Source organism: Stenella coeruleoalba (genome assembly GCF_951394435.1).
Source record: "Stenella coeruleoalba genome assembly, chromosome: 1".
NCBI classification, from domain to species: domain Eukaryota; kingdom Metazoa; phylum Chordata; class Mammalia; order Artiodactyla; family Delphinidae; genus Stenella; species Stenella coeruleoalba.
In genome coordinates this window covers 45,131,327-45,153,766 of record NC_137169.1, presented here as the reverse complement: position 1 = coordinate 45,153,766, position 22,440 = coordinate 45,131,327, and the positions used below count along the sequence as shown (strand labels likewise).

Here is a 22,440-nt window from a genome sequence, read left to right as displayed (position 1 = left end):
TTCCCGGTAAACCCTGCCCTGCCCAGCCTAAAAGGTACCTTGTAAAGTGGAAGGAGTACAACCTGGAGTCAGGGACACGGGGCTGGAAACAGCACTGTTATGGATGGAGGTGACATGGGCTCCCGGACCCCTCTTCAGAGTGATCCTCCCACAGCAGGAAGTGTCCTGGCTGCCTGCTCTCAGTAAAGTCCCTCGGGAATCGCACTCAGCCCAACAAAGCCACCTCACCCGAGGTCTCTCCCGAATTGGGAGCAGTGTTATCCAGTGACTGCTGACAAGTCACTGGTGTTTGTAGAAAGGCTCAGCACCTCGGCTCCATGAGGACAACTCTGTTCCAGGGGGCCCACGGAGCCAGGAACCAGCCAAGGCCTCAGGTGCAAACTCACTGAGCTCAGTCCCTCCTCCACCCGCACGTGCTGACCCTCAAGGCTCTCCCCAAGCTTTCACCTGCAAATCTCCATCTCCGGGTTTCCTAGGGGAGTCGACCTACAACACCAGCTGCGTGACCTTCAGCAATTCCTTACACTATCTGCACCTCCTCATCTACAGGGCCCAGAATGCTGCCCGGCACACAGTAGGAATTCAACACTTCTCTTGAATATGGAAACATTTACCTTGCAAGGGTTTTGTGAGGACTGAACAAGATGCTGTGTATAAGCTGCCTGGCCCAGAGCAGGACTTGATGCTATCTGAACAGAGGCCAGCTGAACCAGGGATGTACTCAGTCCATTAACCAAGGTACTAGTGAGAAATTTACACTGAATATTCTATTCAGATCTTCTGCAGTCATTGTGGAATGTGTCCACAATTTAAGTAATGCCATAGAACCTAGCGACCATCACAGAACACCTAATATGAAGCAAACAGTGTAGGTCACATTAGCCTCAAGTTTCAGATGAAGAAACTGAAACTCAGAGAGATGAAGATTCTTATTTAAAGTCACAAGATGGGTCACGGACAAAGCTGGGGTAGGTCAGGCTCCAGGGCCAGCACCTGTGCGGAGGCAGGCTCATGGCAAGGGCCCGCACGCATCTGTGGGTGCCCCCCCCCGATGGCACCCCCACAACAAGCACAGGCTCCAGTGCACCAGAAGGCTCTTTATTGTCAGTGAGACCACCAGCCAGAGGAGCACTGGGCTCCGAGCAGGCCCCAGGCACCACCCAGGCCGCAGGACCCTCAGGGGGAGAGGGGTACAGGGAGCTCCAGGCCTCAGAACGGTCCTTGACTCACACAGCACCGTGCAAATACAGAGCTAAAAACTTCCTGAATGTCTCTGGCTGGAAACCAGTCGGCCCAACAGGTTCCTGGAAAGAACACAGCCCATTAGGATCCTGCTACTAGGTTTAATGGCAGCAATTAAAACAAAGGTAGGTTTCATGCAAATCCTAAGTGCCTGGATAATAACTGTTTCTTTCTCTCACGACCAAGGAGGAGCGCTGGGGAGCTGCTGCCAAGAGATGCCGGGGGCGCTGGACTAGCGAGGAGGATACAAAGCATCCCAGAACCTTTCAGCCAAATCGTCTGTTGACATTGCCCTGATCCCTAATCCTGCTCACCTCAACCACCACAAACAAATGTTCTGTTGCCCCTTTTAATTGCCAGGGACAATAATCCCTCACTCCTTCCACACACATTTATCAGGCACCTTCTCTGTATCAGAGCTGTGCCCAGTGCTGGAAACCCAATAATGACTTGAATCTGGCTCCCACCTTCAAGGAGCTTCCAGCCAGGTTTGCAATAGTGATAATACAAGGTGATGGGCCTCATAATTGAAGTAGGAAAAAGATGCTAAGAAAACAGGGGAGAAAATAACTAACACATTGACTTCCATACATGGAAGAGAGCATGTATGAATGAGTCTTAAAGGGCAAGTACAACAGAATGGGCCAGAAAGAAAAAAGGAGACTTCAAAGAGGCCAGTATATGCACTGGTCCGGAGGCACAAATGAAGGTGGGAAGAGCTAGGGTGAGGCTGGAGCCCAGGGTCCGTGATGGTGGAGGTGGGGTGGGTGCGGGAAGAGACAGGTAAGGAGGAGTCACGTGACCACACCAGCACAGGCCTGGCACTAAGCCACTACTTTGGAAGGAAGAGGCTGAAAGAAGAGGACCTGAAGACGTGAAGGGGAGAGGGAGAGCACAACTAAGAGCAGAGGGACGCGGAGGAGGCTGGTGTGGCCGCACAGGTGAGGGACAATGAATGGTGTCTGGGGCCAAAGAGAAGGGACCAGACCAGTAGGCATTTCAAGGGTAGACAATACTGACAGACACTGGAGAACTCATCATTCCACTAACATACAGATAATGTTCAAAGGCTCAACAACTACATTTCAACAAATCTACTGAGGCCCTGTGTGGGACATGGCTCGGCAGCCACAGATCCAGCAGCACCCCACTCTGTTCTGTCTCATCCCCCAGTCCTGTTTTGTCTCTTCAGAGTGCTTATCACTGCCTGATACTACATTATGATGCTATTTAGATACTGCCACTGCCCACTACACAGAACACAGGCCTGCTCTCTGTCAGCTGAGCACTGAAGGTGCAGCAGTGAGCGACAACGCCATGGAGGAATGAAATGAACGCATCATTCATGGACTCAGCCTTTGAGGAAATCAGTGCTCGGTTTAGCAGAGGAGAAGAACACATAAACAGATAACTATAGAACAGCAGCGTGACTGCGCTGTGATTGGGGGGACCCAGGGGCTATGGGAACCCATCCAAGGTACTTAAGCAAGGCTGGGATTGGGATGGTGGGTCTTTATGCTAAACCTGGAATGACAATTAGAGGACAAGCAGATGACAGAGAAATGGGGGAGGTTGGGTGGGGGAGAGGGAGGAGGGAGCAAGAAGGAAGCAGCCTCCTCTGTAAAGGGAACAGCACCTACTGGGATCCTGAGCTACTCAGGCAGCGGCGCGTACTGGACAGCTACAAGGAGCTGGGCATGGTGGGCACTGGGGAGCACGGGAGGTGAGGTGAAGAGCGGGCTGGGGCCCAGGGTGGAAGGCACTGTTTTAGGTAATGGGCAGGGCTGAAGTATCCCTCCAGGCAGAGGTCCTGAGCATGAAGACCCTAAAGCCGGGGCCCCACTCACAAGCATCCCGTCAACCCCAAGCCAGGCTCACTCTGGGGAGGGTGAGTCCTGGCCCTGGGCCCATCACCAGGCCAGAGGCGGCTGGACTTACCACAACTGCCTTCCTTCTGACCACCGGGAGACACCAAAAATGCTCATAGAGGAGCTGATCCGAGTCTATCCAGACTAGATTCTTGACACCCTCATCAGAGGCCAGATCTGTGGTGTTCAGCTGTAGCACCAGGAACTGGAAGACACGTCCATCAGTGCCCACACTTTGCACGACTACTGGCTGCTCCAAAACCTTAGTGTCGTTCTAAGAGGAAAAGAGGACAAGTAAATCAAATCAGAAATGGTGGGGTGAAAGGAGCAGCACAAACCAGGCAATTTCTAGTTCTGGTCTTTGAAATAAACCCACCCCTCTTTAGTGGTTCCCCCCGCAGGACACTGAAAAGAGAATGCGGAGTTGAGGGCACTGTCCAGGGCCAGGCCTTCTCGCCCGCACCCAGCCTGGCTCTGCCTGGCCTCAGATGCCTCGTGGCCCCGGGGTACCTGCTCTTCAACTTGAGCACATTAAAGTACTAATTCCTGCCACTGAGAGGTGATTGCCAGGCAAGCTGCACAGAAGGATGAGCTGGGAGGTTAATGACGGCGAACCCCTCAAACTCATGGCCGTAACCTGATGGTGACAACAGTGACGTCTATCAAATGTTAACCTGGAGGGTCAATTCACATAATATATATAATCTCATTCAGTTCTCACTCCATTTGACAGTTGAGGAAACAGACGGGGTGAGGCAGTGACTCATCTGAAGTCACAACGATGTGTGGCATCAGCACCTACAATGGCTGGTGCTAGACCAGTCACACTTTCCATCTGCCTTACTCTACTCCTCAGCGCTGGGCATCTGGAATGCCCTAAGCCCACTGGCAGGCACCTCACCCGAGCTTCAGCCCCTCAGTGCAACTCTGAGTATGTGTCAGATTCCTGAGTGTCCACTCCAGCTGTGTCGGCCCCAGGATTCCACCAGTCAGCAATCACCTCTTTCAATTAGTGCCACTTGGTAACAGTAATACTACTAGCAACCATTTACTGAAGGCCTCTCATGTACCAGGTATCACACCAGTTTTATATAAAGTCACCTCTAATCTCAAAAATCCAGTGGTATATACCCACTTAACAGATGAGGAACCTGAGGTTCAGAGAGGTGGTATAATTTGCTCAAGGTTACCCAGGATCAGACCCCAGGCTATTAAATCACTTGGAATCTTACTGTTCTGGTCTACACCTAGTGTCCCATTGTATCTGATAGTAGCTCCTCTGCCATTCTCAAAAGCATACCAGTCTGGATGACAAATCGTATGTTCACCCTACTGAGCCTGCAGGAATCCAGTGTGGTGACTGCTATCCACTGGACAAAGATTCAATAGGCAGGCCCCATGAAGCAAAGCATCCTTGATTCAAAGATGCTGCCTACATTCATTGCTCCAGGGCTGAATCTGACATTAGGAATAGCTAATGTCAGACCTCAGTGTAGGCCACACTGGGACTGTTGGCCTTAGAAATACCTGTTTTTAGCTGCATGAGAAATAAAAAAGAAAAGTACCTCTAAGTGTTAGCTGAGAATTCTGTATTGACTCTTATCTCCCTCTACAGATCAATAAAACTGCAGGTAGTACATAAATTTCTCAGCAATTTTACCTTTTACACAGAGGCTCTTCCCGTAATTGCTCAACTTCACATCCCCAGGAATAATTTGTACCTGGAGGGGTTGGGGGAGGCCTCCTCTCCTACCCAACTGGGTGGCAATTAGTGACAGCAATGCTACCCATGCTCTGCTGGCACAGAAGCTACAATGAGCCTGCAGGCCTGGAACCTGGCATGTGACTATCTCTGCCTCCCTATCCTTGCCCAGAGTCAGGAGGCAGCATGTCCTCCGAGGCTGGAAAGATCAGGGCTCCAATGCTTGCTTCCCTACTCATTAGCTGTGGGATCCTGGGCAAGTTACCAAACCTTCCAGAGCCTTCAGAAAGTATGTCAGAGAATGGGAATTAAGATAACCTCCCAAAGACTGGAAAGACACAAGAAGGTCACATAAAGATGTGACAGCTGCTAATCTCTTAGCTGTGTGACCTTGGGGAAGTTACTGAGCCTCCCTGAGCTTCAGTTTCTTCATCTCTAAAATGAAGCTAATAGTATCTGCCACGGGGTGGGGGGTTGCTACAAGGATTAAATAATGGTTCTCAAATTTTAGTGGAGTGGTTTTCAAATCTGAGCTTGTACCAGCATCACCTGGAGGGCTTGTTAAAAGAGACTGCCAGGCCCCACCCCCAGAGCTTCTGATGCAGGATGTCTGGGATGGGTCTGAGAAGCTGCATTTCCAGCAAGTCCCCAGATGATGTTCATGCTGCTAACCCACGACCATATTTTGAGAACCACTGCTGTAAAGAGCCCTAACTAAATGTTTGGCACGTAGCAGATGCTCAACACAGGCAAGGTCCATACTACTCTCTATCGCATTAGGCTAACCACACTGTACCAACCCCACTGAGACCAAGTAAGATGGGAAACAGAACATTCTGAAGTTCATCACTCCTCCAGGAGGGCCTTAGGCTCTAACCAATACCTGGGAGCCCGACAGCAGCCCTCAACATCATCCCTCCCCTCTCGCCCCACAACACACACACAAAAAGTCATCCCCTTCCTGGAGGCCTTTGCTCCCCCGCCAGGCTTTCCTCCAATCATGGGACAGCACTGTGTGACAACCACTCAGTCTGCATTCTATAACATCTAGGTCCCTGAGACCTCCTCTTAGAATCTAAGGGCTACCATCCAAGTGGTATCTTGGGTCCTCAGAACCTGTCCTGAGTGGGCGGGCAGGGCCATCTCCTGCTTCACTTCCTCCTGCCTGCCCGATAGAGCCTTGTGCTCTGGGCTCCAACAGTACAGAACAGAGGCAGTGTGCTGGAGCAGACAGCTGAAGCCTTAGGAGTTGGGTCTACCTAGTCCCAATCCTTTCTCCACCACTTACTGCTGTGTAATTCTGGACAAGCCTCCCTGGGATTCAGAGGCATAATCTGAAAAATGGAGATCGCAATGAAACTTTGTGGGTTATTGTGATACAAAAAATGAGGCATCTTATGTTAAAGACAAGCACATCGTAGGCCCCCAGCAGATGGCAGCTCATCTCTGTAGGGTGAGTGGAAGTGCCTCTCCCTAAAACTCCTCAGTCAAGCAAAAAAATAAATCCCTCCATGCCCCCTTTCCTTTGAGTAGTGTAAGGCAGGAAACCAACACAATGTAAGGCAGCTCGGTGGTCTTCTCCACATACGTACCCCATAGAGGAGCCGAGCCTGAGCCAGGGCATTGCCAAAGGCAAACAGGATCATCTTGGCCCGCAGCTGATCTGGTTGAAAGCGGTGTGGTCGTAAATTGGCTGACTCCAGCAAATACAAGGTATGGGGATATGGGTAAGGATAACCCTCCCGGAATCCTGCAAGACATGCCATCATGTAGAGGGGTAGAAAAGATTAATCAGCCTGCCCCAAAGCCTCAGGAAAGTCACCCGACCTCAGCTTAGTGCCAGGCACGACAGAGACTCAGTAGAGGTAGATATTATCACTATAGCTCAGGGGCGGGCAAATGTCAACCTGCCGGCCTAATCTGGCCCGTTTTTGAAAATAAAATTTTTACTGGAGCACACCCACACCCACTCATTTACATATGTCTATTACGTAGCTGTGGCAGAGACCATACGTGGCTTGCAAAACCTAAAATACCATTTGGTTCTTTACAGAAAATGTTTGCCAACCTGTTCCAGGTGATTCTTGCAGGCTAGCTCTAACTCCACCCCTTTCTCGCTCATTCAAGCACACAGATGACAGTGATATTAGAAGGATAACCTGAAATCTATGGTAATTATTTTTTTAAAAAGCACAACACTTGCAAAATTCAATACTTGATTATTAGTAACAAATGACTTGCCTCATACCTCACAACACTATGCTGAGCATCAAAGTTCAGCACTTGTTCATCTCACCCACAACCCTGCCAGGTCACCACTGCTTCCCCTACATGGCCATGAGCAAACCCTCGGAGGCTGGGGGCTTCTAGAATGACTGACCTGGATTAGCGAAAGTGGGTGAAACAGGGGCAGAAAGAGGCTGGGAAAGTGTGGGCTCTGAAAATCCCAGAGGAGAGCACTACTTAAGAAAAAGAGACATGACTTTCCTGTCTGCCTCAGTTCCTCCGCACGTGTGAGTACCCAACACTCAGCACTCACTCTCTGCCAAGCTCTAACACAGGAACCAGGAACAGAGCCCACGTGGTGCCTGCACTGCCTTTGAGGGGCTCACCAAGTCTAGAGGGGAGACAGACAGGAAAACTGATCACACCCACACAGAGGGACATGTCAAGACACGAGGGAAGCCAGGGGGCTGTGTGAGGACAGACGAAAGGCCCCGGACCAGACTGCGAGGTTGCAGAGCATTTCTGGGAAGAAGTGAGTCCTAAGATGAATTGTGACAGATGAGTAGTCATTAAACGAAGACAAAAAGAGGTGAATGGTCAAAAGTGCAGGCAGAGGGAAAAGGAAGTGCCAAAGAATGGTGGTGAGAAAAGCCACAGTTGGAATACAGGGGGCTTGTGGGGGAGGAGACAAAGATGAGGCTGGAGAGAGGCACAGAGGTCAGATGTGAAGGCCTTCATGTGATAAGCTAAGGAGTTCAAACTTTATCCAACAGGCAATGGGGAGGTGGGCATGGAGAGCAACGGAATTAAATCTGTGTTCTATAAAGACTACTCTGGGGCTTCCCTGGTGGCACAGTGGTTGAGAATCCGCCTGCCAATGCAGGGGAGACACGGGTTCGATCCCTGGTCCGGGAAGATCCCACATGCCACGGAGCAACTAAGCCCGTGAGCCACAACTACTGAGCCTGCGCTCTAGAGCCTGCAAGCCACAACTACTGAGCCTGTGTGCCACAACTACTGAAGCCCACACGCCCTAGTGCCCGTGCTCTGCAACAAGAGAAGCCACTGCAACGAAGAGTAGCCCCCACTCTCCACAACTAGAGAAAGCCCGCGTGCAGCAACGAAGACTCAATGCAGCCAAAAATAAATAAATAAATTTATAAAACAAACAAACAAAAGGCTACTCTGGAACTGTGAACTAGAGGGACCAGAGAGGAAAACAGCCTGGGTCAGACTAACCTGTCGAGAGGTTGTGGTAATAGGCTGGATGAGAGACAGTAGGGACTGACTGAGGTGTAGCTGTGGAAATGGAGAGAGGTTAAGGAGAAAGGTGCTACCTTAATGACTGAGTGGATGGCAGGAACTGCAGGCCTGCGCAGCCTGACTCCCTAGTTTCTGCCTTGGCTCGCTGGGGAGGTGGTGGTGCTTTGTTTGACGGAGGTGGGATGAAGAGCCTCATTCAAGGACTGTGGGGCTTCCTCCATCCTAGCAGGAGGTTGGCAGAGTTTACAGGGTACACAGAGAGGGGGTGCCTTTCAAGGGAACTATGAATAAAGGAAACACCTGATGCCTGGTCAAAAGCCCCTCAAGCTACCCATTACAACTGATGTAACAGAATTACTTCTCAGGGGTCAAAAGTAAAGTCAGCCTTTGAGCCAATCCAAACCTCCCTGAGTCTCAGTTTCCTTGCCTATAAAATGGGGTTTACTGGTACCTATCTCACAGGGCTGCTACACGGCTCTTAGGAGAAAATGCACATGAGGTGCCTAGCAGATACTAAGTACTCAGTGTTTCCTTTCTCTTTGGAGAAAGCTTGTCCCTCATCTGCACACTGCCTAAAGTCAAAGGCTTTGATACTTACCTGTGTCATCGTTCACATCATAAACATTGCATTCCTGAAGACCCACAGTGGGAGATATGGGATAGAAGGTCTCAAGAACATGATTCTTAGTAGCTTCTACTTCCTCTTGGGAGGCTATGGGGGGCAGAGGATCCTTGGCATTCAGTTGGGCTCCACTGGAACCATGGACCTGAATAAGAGTAGACTCTAAAGGGGGAGAAAAACGATTAGTCTAACCTGGTCTAAAGCCTTAGCTAGGCAAAGTCTAAAGCTTTCATCCTGCCATGCTCCTCAAGTCTTTCACAGCTTTACTATCTGATCTGCCTCATCACAGAAAACAGAACTTTGGAAATTCATCCTTGCGCTTATCATGTAAGCAGGTGAGCCTCCTTCACTTGATGTCTGGGTGCCATCCTCTGCCTCTGCCTCTGCTGGGCCTTGGAGTAGACAAGGGAACATCAGATCCAAAGGACTGAGTGGCCTGGCTGAAGTCACAGAACAAGCATGTAACAGGACTGGAGTTGAAATGAAGGTCACATCATTCCTAATCTAGTGATCTTCATTCTAAAGACTAGAAGGGGACATGAGAACAAGATGGTGGAGGAGAAGGACCTGAGCTCACCTCCTCTCACAAAAACACCAAAACAACTAACTGTTGGGCTTCCCTGGGGGCGCAGTGGTTGAGAGTCCGCCTGCCGGTGCAGGGGACACGGGTTCGTGCCCCGGTCCGGGAGGATCCCACATGCCGCGGGGCGGCTGGGCCCGTGAGCCATGGCCACTGAGCCTGCGCGTCCGGAGCCTGTGCTCCACAACGAGAGAGGCCGCAACAGTGAGAGGCCCGCATACCACACACACACACACACACACAAAACAAACAACTAACTGCTGAACAACCATCGACAAAAAAGGACTGGAACCTACCAAAAAAGATATTCTACTTCTAAAGACAAAGAAGAAGCCACAACAAGATGGTTGGAGGGGTGCATTCGAAATACAATTAAATCCCACATCCACTGAGTGGGCAACTCACAGACTGGAAAATAATTACATCACAGAGGTTCTCCCACAGGAGTGAGAGTTCTGAGCCCCACAAAAGGCTCTTCAGTCTGGGGGTCTGGCATCAGGAGGAGGAATCCCCAGAGCATTTGGCTTTGAAGGGCAGTGGGCTTGATTGCAGGAACTCGACAGGACTGGGAGAAAAAGAAATGCCACTCTTGGAAGGCGGACACAGGGTCTTGTGTGCACCAGGACCCAGGGGAAAAAGCACTGACCTCATAGGAGCCTGGGCCAGACCTACCTGCTGATCTTGGAGGGTCTCCTGGGGAAGTGCGGGGGGGGGGGCGGGGGGCAGCTGTGGCTCACAGCGGGGTCAAGGACACTGGTGGCAGAGGTACTGGAGAGTACTCATTGGCGTGAACTGTCCTGGAGGCCACCATTTTGATGCCAAGACCTGACCCCACCCAACAGCCCACAGGCTCCAGGACAGGGATGGCTCCAGTCAAACAACCAACAGGGCGGGAACACAGCCCCGCCCATCAGCACACAGGCTGCTTAAAGTCTTCCTCAGCCCACAGCCCCCTCTAAACACACCCTTGACACAGCCCTGCCCGCCAGAGGGACAAGACCCAGCGACACCCACCAGTGGGCGAGCACCAGTCCCTCCCACGAGGAAGCCTGCACAAGCCGACATGTAAGAATGGATACTATAAAACTCTTAGAGGAAAACATAGGTAGAACACTCTGACATAAATTGCAGCAATATCTTTTTTGATCCACCTCCTAGAGTAATGAAAATAAAAACAAAACAAACAAATTGGAAACTAATCGAACTTAAAAGCTTTTGCACAGTAAAGGAAACCATAAACAAAGCAAAAAGACAACACACAGAATGGGAAAAAGTATTTGCAAACGATGCGACTGGCAAGGGATTAATCTCCAAAATATACAAACAGCTCATGCAGCTCAATATCGGAAAAAAAACCCAATCAAAAATGGGAAGATCTAAATAGACATTTCTCCAAAGAAGACATACAGATGGCCAAAAAGCACATGAAAAGATACTCAACATCACTAATTATTAGAGAAATGCAAATCAAAACTATTAAGAGGTATCACCTCACGCCAGTCAGAATGGCCATCATCAAAGTCTACAAACAGGGACTTCACACAGTGGTTGCAGAGTGGTGGCACAGTGGTTGAGAGTCTGCCCACCAATGCAGGGGACACGGGTTTGAACCCTGGTCTGGGAGGACCCCACATGCCACGGAGCAACTGAACCCATGCGCCACAGCTGCTGAGCCTGCGCTCTGCAGCCCACGAGCCACAGCTACTGAGCCCGTGTGTCACAAATGCTCAGGCTCACACTCCTGGAGGCCGTGCTCGGCAACAGGAGAGGCCACTGCAATGAGAGGCCCGTACACCGCAGTGAAGAGTAGCCCCCGCTTGCCACAACTAGAGGGAGCCCGCGCACAGCAGTGAGGGCCCAATGCAGCCAAAAATAAATAATAAATACAATAAGTAAATTAAAAAAACAGTCTACAAACAATAAATGCTGGAGAGGGTGTGGAGAAAACGGAATCCTCCTACACTGTTTATGGGAATGTAACTTGGTACAGCCACTATGGAGAAGAGTATGGAGGTTCCTTAAAAAACGAAAAATAGAGCTACTACCATATGATCCAGCAATCCCACTCCTGGGTATATATCCAGAGAAAATCATACTTCGAAAAGATACACGCACCCCAGTGTTCACTGCAGCACTATTTACAACAGCCAAGACATGGAAGCAACCTAAATATCCATCAACAGAGGAATGGATAAAAAAGATACATATATACAATGGAATAATGGTACATATATACAATGGAATATTACTCAGCCATAAAAAAGAATGAAATAATGCCATTTGCGCAAGATGGATGGGCCTAGAGATTATCATACTAAGTGAAGTAAGTCAGAGAAAGACAAGTATCATATGATATCACTTATATGTGGAATCTAAAAAAATGACACAAATGAACTTATTTACAAAACAGAAACAGACTCACAGACTTAGAAACAAACTAATGGTTACCAAAGGGGAAAGGTGGGGGGTAGGGATAAATTAGGTGGTTGGAATTAACATATACACACTACTATATATAAAACAGATAATCAGGGGCTTCCCTGGTGGTGCAGTGGTTGAGAATCTGCCTGCCAGTGCAGGGGACACAGGTTTGAGCCCTGGTCCGGGAAGATCCCACATGCCGCGGAGCAACTAAGCCCGTGTGCCACAACTACTGAGCCTGTGCGTCTGGAGCCTGTGCTCCACAACAAGAGAGGCTGCAACAGTGAGAGGCCTGTGCACCACGATGAAGAGTGACCCCCGGTCACCGCAACTAGAGAAAGTCCTCGCACAGAAACGAAGACCTAACACAGCCAAAAATAAATAAATAAATAAATAAATAAGACCTCACCTCAATCATCACCTCCTCTAGGAAGCCTCCCTCAATTCTTTCCATAAAAGAAAAAAAGAAAAACAGATTATCAACAAGGACCTACTGCAATAACGTATATGGGAAAAGAATCTGAATAGATATATGTATAACTAAATCACTTTGATACACACCTGAAACTAACACACCACTGTAAGTCAACTATACTGCAATATAAAATTAAAAATTTTTAAAAAAAGGATTAGTTAAGAATAGTTTTTATCCTAAAAGAAAAAAAACATTTGTTAAGGTGTTAATCCCGGGTTTCTTGAGAGAGGGACTGACCAATGCACTCTTCTTCCTGTGTTCTCCTTCCAGTGAGCCTTGAGGCCTGGGGATCTCTGTGGGCTCAGAGGCTGTGGGTTCAGACCCTCCCAGGCACCTGCATTAAGCTGGGGACGCAGAAATGAGTGAGAGTAACTCTCTGCTTTCACGGAGCTGGCGAGGGAGTACAACAAGAGTATGAACCACACTCAGAGAGAGCAGAGGTGGGGACAACGGACCTCTTCTGGGATACCTGAGAAGCTTCCTGAGGGAAGCAATGCCTTTAAACTTGCTTTTGAAAGATGGATAAGAGCGGAGCTTCTCAACATTGGCACTCTTCACATTCTGGATGAGGTAATTCTTTGGTGAGGGAGGCTGTCCTATGCACTGTAGGTATCTGGCAGCATCCCTGGCCTCTACTCACTAGATGCCAATAGAACTTCCACTACCAGCCCCAGGTCTGGTTCAAGTTATGACAAACAAAAATGTCTCCAGACAATACCAAGAGGGTAAAACCACCCTTGGTTGAAAACTGCTGTGTCAGAGTTTGCCAGGCAAAGAAAAGTGAGGAAACTGTTCTACTGAACGAGGAGTAACATGTTCCAAAGCACAGAGCATGCTGCTCCATGGCAGCGCTTAGGGAAATAAATCCAGATAACTGGAGTATGATATGGTAGGAAGGAGGGATGGAGAGAGAGAAGTACTGAAACTACAGGCTAAGGAGAAAGGCTACCAAATCCAGGAAGAGGGCCAGATTGCCCTCAACAGCTCAGAGTAAAAAAAAAAATAGAGCCAGTCAGAAAGCCTCACTTAAGTCAGATTAGCATATTTGCCACAGGGACACATAGGTGTATGAGGAAATGAACTGACATCTGACTGAGCAGCAAGACTGCACGCTGTGAATGTGTCCAGATGCCCTTCACAGAGGTCCCCACAGGAGGCCAAATGCCATCTGGAAAGACTCCCGGAGAATGGCCTCCTAGGGATTCTCCATGGGGTCAAACCTTCCTCGTGGTGCTTGGGTTTTGAGAAATACAAATCAAATACTACAAAGCGCAATGTGATGGTAACTGACCAAGGCTGATGATCCTATCTGTCTAAAAACTGGTTCGGCCATAGCAAAGATCAATAAAACTATAAGTTGGTTCTTTGAGAAGATAAACAAAATTGATAACCCTTTAGCCAGACTCATCAAGAAAAAAAGGGAGAGGACTAAAATCAATAAAATTAGAAATGAAAAAGGACAGATTACAACTGACACTGCAGAGATACAAAAGATCATAAGAGACTGCTACAAGCAACTATATGCCAATAAAATGGACAACCTGGAAGAAATGGACAAATCCTTGGAAAAGTACAACCTTCCAAGATTGAACCAGGAAGCATTAGAAAATATAAACAGACCAATCACAGGTAATGAAATTGGAACTGTAATTAAAAATCTTCCAACAAACAAAAGTCTATGACCAGATGGCTTCACAGGTGAATTCTATCAAACATTTAGAGAAGAGTTAACATCTATCCTTCTCAAACTCTTCCAAAAAATTGCAGAGAGGAACACTCCCAAATTCATTCTACGAAGCCACCATCACCCTGATACCAAAACCAGACAAAGATATCACAAAAAAAGAAAATTATAGACCAATATCACTGATGAACATAGACTCAAAAACCCTCAACAAAATACTAGAAAACAGAATACAACAACACATTAAAAGAATCATACACCATGATCAAGTGGGGTTTATCCCAGGGATGCAAGGATTCTTCAATATACGCAAATCAATCAATGTGATACACCATATTAACAAATTAAAGAATAAAAACCATATGATCATCTCAGTAGATGCAGAAAAAGCTTTTGACAAAATTCAACACCCATTTATGATAAAAACTCTCCAGAAAGTGGGCACAGAGGGAACCTACCTCAACATAATAAGAGCCATATACGGCAAACGCACAGCAAACATCATTCTCAGTGGTAAAAAACTGAAAGCATTTCCTCTAAAATCAGGAACAAGATAAGGATGTCCACTCTAGCCACTATTATTCAACACAGTATTGGAAGTCCTAGCCACAGCAATCAGAGAAGAAAAAGAAATAAGAGGAACACAAATTGGTAAAGAAGTAAAACTGTCACTGTTTGCTGATGACATGATGCTACACATAGAAAATCCTAAAGATGCCACCAGAAAACTACTAGAACTAATCAATGAATTTGGTAAGGTTGCAGGATACAAAATTAATGCACAGAAATCTCTTGCATTCCTATACACTAACAATGAAAGATCAGAAAGAGAAATTAAGGAAACAATCCTATTTACCATCACAACAAAAAGAATAGAACACCTAGGAATAAAACCTACCTAAGGAGGCAAAAGACCTGTACTCAGAAAACTGTAAAACACTGATGAAAGAAATCAAAGATAACATAAACAGATGGAGAGATAAACCATGCTCCTGGATTGGAAGAATCAATATTGTGAAAATGACTGTACTACCCAAAGCAATCTACAGGTTCAATGCAATCCCTATCAAATTACGAATGGCATTTTTTACAGAACTAGAACAAGAAATTTTACAATCTGTATGGAAACACAAAAGACCCCAAATAGCCAAAGCAATCTTAAGAAAGAAAAACAGAGCTGGAGGAATCAGGCTCCCTGACTTCAGACTATACTACAAAGCTACAGTAATCAAGACAGTAGGGTACTGGCACAAAAACAGAAATATAGCTCAACGGAACAGGATAGAAAGCCGAGATAAACCCACGCACATATGGTCACCTTATCTTTGACAAAGGAGGCAAGAATAGACAGCCTCTTCAATAAGTGGTGCTGGGAAAAATGGATGGATACATGTAAAAGAATGAAATTAGAACACACCCTAACACCATAAACAAAAATAAACTGAAAATGGATTAAAAACCTACATGTAAGGCCAAACACTATAAATCTCTTAGAAGAAAACATAGGCAGAACACTCCATGACATAAATCACAGCAAAATCCTTTTTGACCCACCTCCTAGAGCAAGGGAAATAAAAACAAAAATAAACAAATGGGACCTAATGAAACTTAAAAGCTTTTGCACAGCAAAGGAAGCCATACACAAGACAAAAAGGCAGCCCTCAGAATGGGAGAAAATATTTGCAAATGAAGCAACTGACAAATGATTAATCTCCAAAATATACAAGCAGCTCATGCAACTCAATATCACAAAAACAAACAACCTAATCCAAAAATAGGTGGCAGACCTAAATAGACATTTCTCCAGAGGAGACATACAGATGGCCAACAAATACAAGAAAAGATGCTCAACATCACTAATCATTAGAGAAATGCAAATCAAAACCACAATGAGGTATCACCTCACACCGGTCAGAACAGCCATCATCAAAAAATCTAGAAACAATAAATGCTGAAGAGGGTGTGGAGAAAAGGGAACCCTCACACACTGTTGGTGGGAATGTAAATTGATACAACCACTATGGAGAACAGTATGGAGGTTCCTTAGAAAACTAAAAATAGAACTACCATATGACCCAGCAATCCCACTACTGGGCATATACCCTGAGAAAACCATAATTTAAAAAGATACAGGTACCACAATGTTCACTGCAGCACTATTTACAATAGCCAGGACATGGAAGCAACCTAAATGTGTATCAACAGGTGAATGGATAAAGAAGATGTGGCACATATATACAATGGAATATTACTCAGCCATAAAAAGGAATGAAATTGAGTGATTTGTAGTGAGGTGGATGGACCCAGAATCTGTCATACAGTGAAGTAAGTCAGAAAGAGAAAAACAAATACAGCATGCTAACGCATATATATGGAATTTAAAAAAGCAGTACTGATGAACCTAGTGGCAGGGCAGGAATAAAGACACAGACATAAAAGAAGGGACTTGAGGGCACGGGTGGGGGGTAAGGGGAAGCTGGGATGAAGTGAGAGAGTATACACTACCAAATGTAAAATGGATGGCTAGTGGGAAGCTGCTGCATAGCACAAGGAGATCAACTTGATGCTTTGTGACGACCTAGAGGGACGGGATAGGGAGGGTGGGAGGGAGGCTCAAGAGGGAGGGGATATGGGGATGTATGTATACATATAGCTGATTCACTCTGTTGTACAGCAGAAACTAACACAACATTGTAAAGCATTTATACTCCAATAAAGATGTGGGGAAAAAAAACTGGTTTGGCCAACAGCACTGTCATTTAATTAGCATGTGTCCTCCCTTACTGGGTATGCAAACATCATACCCACACCTCAAGAACAGTTTTCTCAAGTATTTCCTGTTTCCTCACACATAATGTCAAAGGAAGATAAATGTGCCTGGACCTCTCCTAACCTTGGGTTTTAGGTTCTCCCCACAGACCACGCTACTGTGGTTTCCAATTCAATTCCCTCCACATCCCTCCTCCAGCAACAGCTCCAAATGGGGCAGTTTAATTAGAGGTAATACTTGATAATGGGCCAACAAGTACTCCTCTATTAATGAGGTTCACTAACTTCCTTAGTGGTGCCATTACCTCTACAAAGCTGACTCCTTGCCAGGAAGTCCATACTCAAAGGGCAAGTTGGAGAAACCTGACCAAGCAGATGTCCTGAAAACCCCAAATTACTCCACAGCTGGTTTCTCTGCTCCAGCATTCACCAAAGACAGAACTTGTGATCTCAGAACATCCCTGTCTAAAACATCTGAGGTTTGGTATTAATTCACCCGTCCCTTCAGTCAGCACCTTTTGTGTGGCATGAACTGTTAGACACTGTGGACAAAAATGAATATGACACAGTCTCTATCATCAGAAGTTCAGTTTAGTGGGGCAGACAGATGTTAAATAATCACAATATAGTAATAATGTGTGTTATGATAAAAGTAGGCATATGGACACAAGGAGCACAGAACTAACCTGTGGATTCACATGGGAAGGGGGCTTGAGCTGAGTCATGCAGACACATAGAATTTAGTCAAATGAGGAAAGAAGAAAAGAGCATTCCAGACAGAACGTACAGCACATGCAAAGGCAAAGCTTGATGCCAAAAAGCTGCAAGTGGCTAAGTGTAAACTGGGAATGGAGGTGGGAGCAGGAGAGCAGGAGATAAGACTAGAAAGACCAGGTGGTGGCCAAATCACAGAAAGCCTTGGATACCACAATAAATGGTCAAGCTATTGCAAGACAATGAAGGATTTGAAACAGGGAAGGGGACATAAGACAACCTGCACTTTAGAAAGATCATTCTAGCAGCTATGTGGAAAATGGATTTGGAAAATGAGAAAAGCATGAATGGAGTAAGAAGGCTCTTGCAGTAGAATATGAGCTTTGGAGTGCAGACTATATGTTTTATTACTTCCTTATCTTCAACATTTAGGCACTGAGAGGCACTCAACAGATATGGTTTGAATTAAGTCTTGAAAAGAAATGATTAAAAAAGAAAAAGGCTGGGGCTTCCCTGGTGACACAGTGGTTGAGAGTCCGCCTGCCGATGCAGGGGACACGGGTTCGTGCCCCGGTCCGGGAAGATCCCACATGCCGTGGAGCGGCTAGGCCCGTGAGCCATGGCTGCTGAGCCTGCGCGTCCGGAGCCTGTGCTCCGCAACGGGAGAGGCCACAGCTGTGAGAGGCCCGCGTACCGCAAAAAAAAAAAAAAAAAAAAAGAAAAAGGCTGGGTTATGGCTAATGAAATGACACTGAGGATGTCATTTCAATGTCTGAGCCACAAAACTGGACCATGAAGGATGGGAGTGAGAATAGGTATGGCAGCAGGGAAGGGAATATAAGCTGGTGATGGGGCTAAGAGCAGAAAGACAATGAACAGACAAAGGCTTTCTGCTATACAGGAGGACCAACCTCGATTCCAGGTGGTGGATAACATGTTGTTTTGGGCACAGATCCGTCTGGCCAGAGAAGGATGCTTGAGAATCTGGGATTTACACAGCTGTATCAGACTGTCCACAATGACTGGGCTTGGAGAAAAGAAGAGACATTTGGAGATGTAAAGCAACAGGCTGACTCCAAGATCCATCAGTTGGAAACCTTACTGACTTGGGGGAGACTTACCAGTACGTCTCTCTCTTGGGGATGTCTTCAGTAGAGTGCCAGAGACGAGCGTGAAAGATCACATTCAGAACACATTCATCTTGATTCTCTATGTGGTTCCTTGGATCGTCAGCAAGGCTAAGCACTTTCTCAGGAAGGCCTTCTATTAACTTGGTCTTGGTAAGCCACAGAGCCTGCTTTACACCTTTAGAGTCATCAGTCACAAAAAACCAAAACCAAAAAAAAAAAAGTCATTCAGGAAGAGATGCTTATCCCTGCCGGGTAGCATTTTGGGGAAAGAGCAGCCTTGAGAGAGAGATGGGATTTGTTCCGACATCTGAGGGGTCAGAACTAAAATAAAAAGCAGAAGCTATGAGAGCCAGATTTCAACTCAGCTTCAGGAATGACCATCTAAAGAAGTTAACAGTTGATTGAGGCAGTGAGTACTTGCCTCAGGAGGAATTCAAACAGCCACTAAGATGGCTGAGATCATGAGGCTGAATCTTGCAGGCAAGGATTTGTTTGTTACCTGCAGAATTCAGACCCCAGGTTACAGGACTACATCAATAGATGCCAACCTCTCAAAACCTAGATCCTTTCTATTAACCGACACCCTAGTCCCTGACTGGAAAAGCTCATGTCTGCCAAATATACGTCATTTAATAGATATGGGCCCAGGATTAAGTGCATACTGCTCTATCAAGGGAAAGAGCTTTTGGAAATAATGGAAATAACTTCTGGATCATGAATAACCTGAGGAGCCCTGAGTTTGGGAGCACGAGATAATCTTTCGCATCTGACTCTGAGATTCTGTAACAAGATATTTTATAAGCAGATTTTTGTATGAAGCCCTATGAAATGTACTGCTGTATTTGTCAAAAGAATCATACTGAGGATGTTGCTCAATTTATTATGCAGGGTCCTCCCTGAGATCTTCTGAACTTCTCCCTGGCCTCTGACAGGAAGGTTGGGCTTTTCCTGGGTAGAGTACTGTTTTGTCTTTTGGACACGGTGAATTGCATAACTCACAATGTTTCTCTATACCAGGGGTCAAACTTTTTCTTAAAGGGCCAGACAGTAAATATTTTCAGCTTCTGGGCCAGTGTCTCTATCACAACTACTCAGCTCTGCCACTGTAGCACGAAAGCAGCCATAGGTAATAAGTAAACAGGTGTGCATGGTTTCACTATAATAAGCTATTTATAGAAACAGGCAACGGGCCTAGTCAGCAGACCCCATCTCTGTACCATTTGTTGACTGCTAGCAAGCTGAGAGTCAACTTTGGGGCTCCCCTGGACAAGTACAACCTCACAGAATGGATTTTTTGTATTCACTGTTTCATTTTTCCTTTGTGCTGATCCCCTCACCTATTTTTAATTTAATCTGGCTGTGCTACAAGATTTCTGTAAGATGCCCAAAATACTTTTTAGGAAAAGAAGGAGTATAAATAAACTAAAAGATCTGATTCAGAGTGCTTAGTCTCTAAAAACTAATTTAACCCCCTTACTCTCAGCGGGATGGGCTGTGGTGCAGGCTACTCATCCCAGTTGAAAAAACATCACTCGACGCAGAGATATATCTTCATTTGAAAAACTATGTCTGGGATCAAAGCAAACTTAGCACACTTTGAGGGAAACACCCTCAGACAATTTCTTCTGTGGTGATAAATGAAAGGTAATGAGACTTTTCACTTTAAGGCTCATAAGACATCAGAAACACAAATATTTAGAAATGTTAACTTCTGGATTTTGTGGTGCAGCAGAAAGAACCCTGGACTGGGGGTCGGGTAACCTGACTTTTAGTCCCAACACTGCCATTGTTCCTTAAACTTGAAAATGGATAAAATACTAAGAATTTATGGTTCACTAGTATATGAATAATATGTAAGAGCTGCCATTTACTGAACATTACCATCTACTCTGTGCCAGGAGCTTTAACTACAAGTTGGATGGGATTTTATGGAATGGAAGATGAAACTCAAGAGACTAAGGAATTTGTTTCAAGTCCCAAACCTTGTAAGCGATGGGGCTGGGAGGAGAACCTGAGTCTGTCTATGTTAAAGCCCATGATCTCTCCATTACCCCAATCTGCTTCTCTAGCCCTGTATCTTGCAGTTTTATTACAGACTTTACAGAACCTCTCTACATATGGTGAAAGCATAGGGTATGTTTTCAGCCTAGTCAAACAAGTTAACCTTAACTTCTAAGACACAGCTAATGCATTTCATCCACATGGTAATGTTACCAGGGTCACTCAAGGGTGCCAAGTCTTGTGAGGTCCTTCACAGCACCCTGTGAGGATACTGGAAGTATTTAAAGGCCAAAAAACAGCTTTCAGGAGTGGGTTTGAGCAGCTTAAGAGGCTAGCCAGTTGACAAGTTTTTTTCAAACCTAGGATTTATTATCTGGCTTAGTCCCCAAATCCTGCCAGGTCTCTTTCTTTCCTAATTACTTACTGGAAAATTCTGCTCCCACTTACCTGGACCATTTTGTGTTTTCAGGACCTGTCCTAAACCCACTCTGATTTAGGGACTAAGGAAGAATGAGGAGGAAAAAATGGGTTAAGAGGACTCTCAATAAACAACCCCCTCCAGGGACTCTGGAACATAATTTCCGGTACTGCCCCAGACATACAGATGGTTTTGGCTAAAGTCATTTTGACCTGTTCTTAGTGAGAGTGAAAGGGAGCAGAAGTGGACTAGATGGATTTTAGGCCCAGATCCTTTCCCTGAAAACATCTCAGCTCTGACCGTTGACAAAGGACATCGACCTGGGAAACCAGAGGTGTAGCCCTGGCTTCACTAGTAACGCACAGTGCACCTGTAAGCAGATCACTGGCAAATCACTTCCCCTCTGTCACAATTACCAATCCTAATTACCAATTAACTTGATTGACTAGCCTGAAATGAGGCGATAGACCTGCAGATTAAGTACCGTTTCTGTTGTCTCTTTGCACTATAATCCCCCTCCAACTAGTTCTCAAACATAGTTACATCTCCAGGGTGCAAGAGCTGGGTCAATGTGAACCACCTAGTCAAAACCACTCATTTCACAGGAAATGGAGGCTCAGGAAGCTTCAGTCGCTTGCCCAAAATCACACAGAGGGTGAGGGGCAGGACTAGGCCTAGAAACCAGATCTTTTCACTTGGCCACTAAAACTCTAATACTCCCTCACACATACTGCTCTTTACATCTCACTTAATCCTAACAATTCGCAGACGATGAGAATCGATATCGGGCCACTTTGCAGACGGAGAAACCGAGACCCACTGAGTTTCAACGTCTTGCCCAAGGCCAGAGAAGGTCGGGGTCAGTGCTGGGTAGAGGACCAAGGTCCCCTCCCGCCCGTCCTGGGGCCTCACCCTCGAGGAGGCGGCAACGCTGGTGGAAGACGTAGCAGGCCTGGTCTTTGTACAGCGGGTGCTCGTGAAGCGGGGGCAAGCGGCGGAACTTCGGGGGCGTCCAGTCAGGGTCCCAGGGCGGGAAGACTGGCCGCGCCAGACCGGGCATAAAGTGCATCTTCCCCGCGTAGGTGATGGGCTCCAGCCCAGGAATCTCGTACACCCTGTCCGGGGGAGGAGGCTCGGGCTTCCGCGTGGAGCGCACGCCCCACTCGTACGCCCCGCGTCTTGGGGCCCCGCAGCTCCCAAGACCGAGCCGCCCGGGGCGAGCAAGGGCCAGCCTTGCTGACCTCGACGCCAACGCCATACCGATCCGATCTCTTCAAGACCTCCACCTGGACGCCGCCATCTTCCCGCGCTCAAGGCCTGCTGGG

General features: G+C 46.8%; 1 protein-coding gene across 1 annotated transcript; it reads right to left on the bottom strand.

Moving 5' to 3' along the window:
* Window positions 1-1,084: 1,084 nt before the first annotated feature.
* On the bottom strand, window positions 1,085-22,427 carry MRPL37 (mitochondrial ribosomal protein L37). The gene is made up of 7 exons (XM_079921348.1): window positions 22,028-22,427; window positions 18,688-18,871; window positions 18,478-18,593; window positions 8,900-9,085; window positions 6,405-6,562; window positions 3,181-3,384; window positions 1,085-1,304 (listed from the first exon to the last, which is right to left on the bottom strand). The coding sequence occupies exons 1-7, from the start codon at window positions 22,371-22,373 to the stop codon at window positions 1,227-1,229; spliced, it is 1,272 nt and encodes a 423-aa protein (XP_079777474.1). The 5' UTR covers window positions 22,374-22,427; the 3' UTR covers window positions 1,085-1,226.
* Window positions 22,428-22,440: the final 13 nt, after the last annotated feature.

Coding starts and splice junctions, on each gene's coding strand:
- MRPL37 (XM_079921348.1), bottom strand. CDS start 22,373: ATGGCGTTGGCGTCGAGGTCAGCAAGGCTGGCCCTTGCTCGCCCCGGG. Junction 18,872..22,027: donor GCGTTGCCGCCTCCTCGAGG/GTGAGGCCCCAG, acceptor ATGACTCTAAAG/GTGTAAAGCAGGCTCTGTGG. Junction 3,385..6,404: donor AGGCTCGGCTCCTCTATGGG/GTACGTATGTGG, acceptor TTTTCCTCTTAG/AACGACACTAAGGTTTTGGA.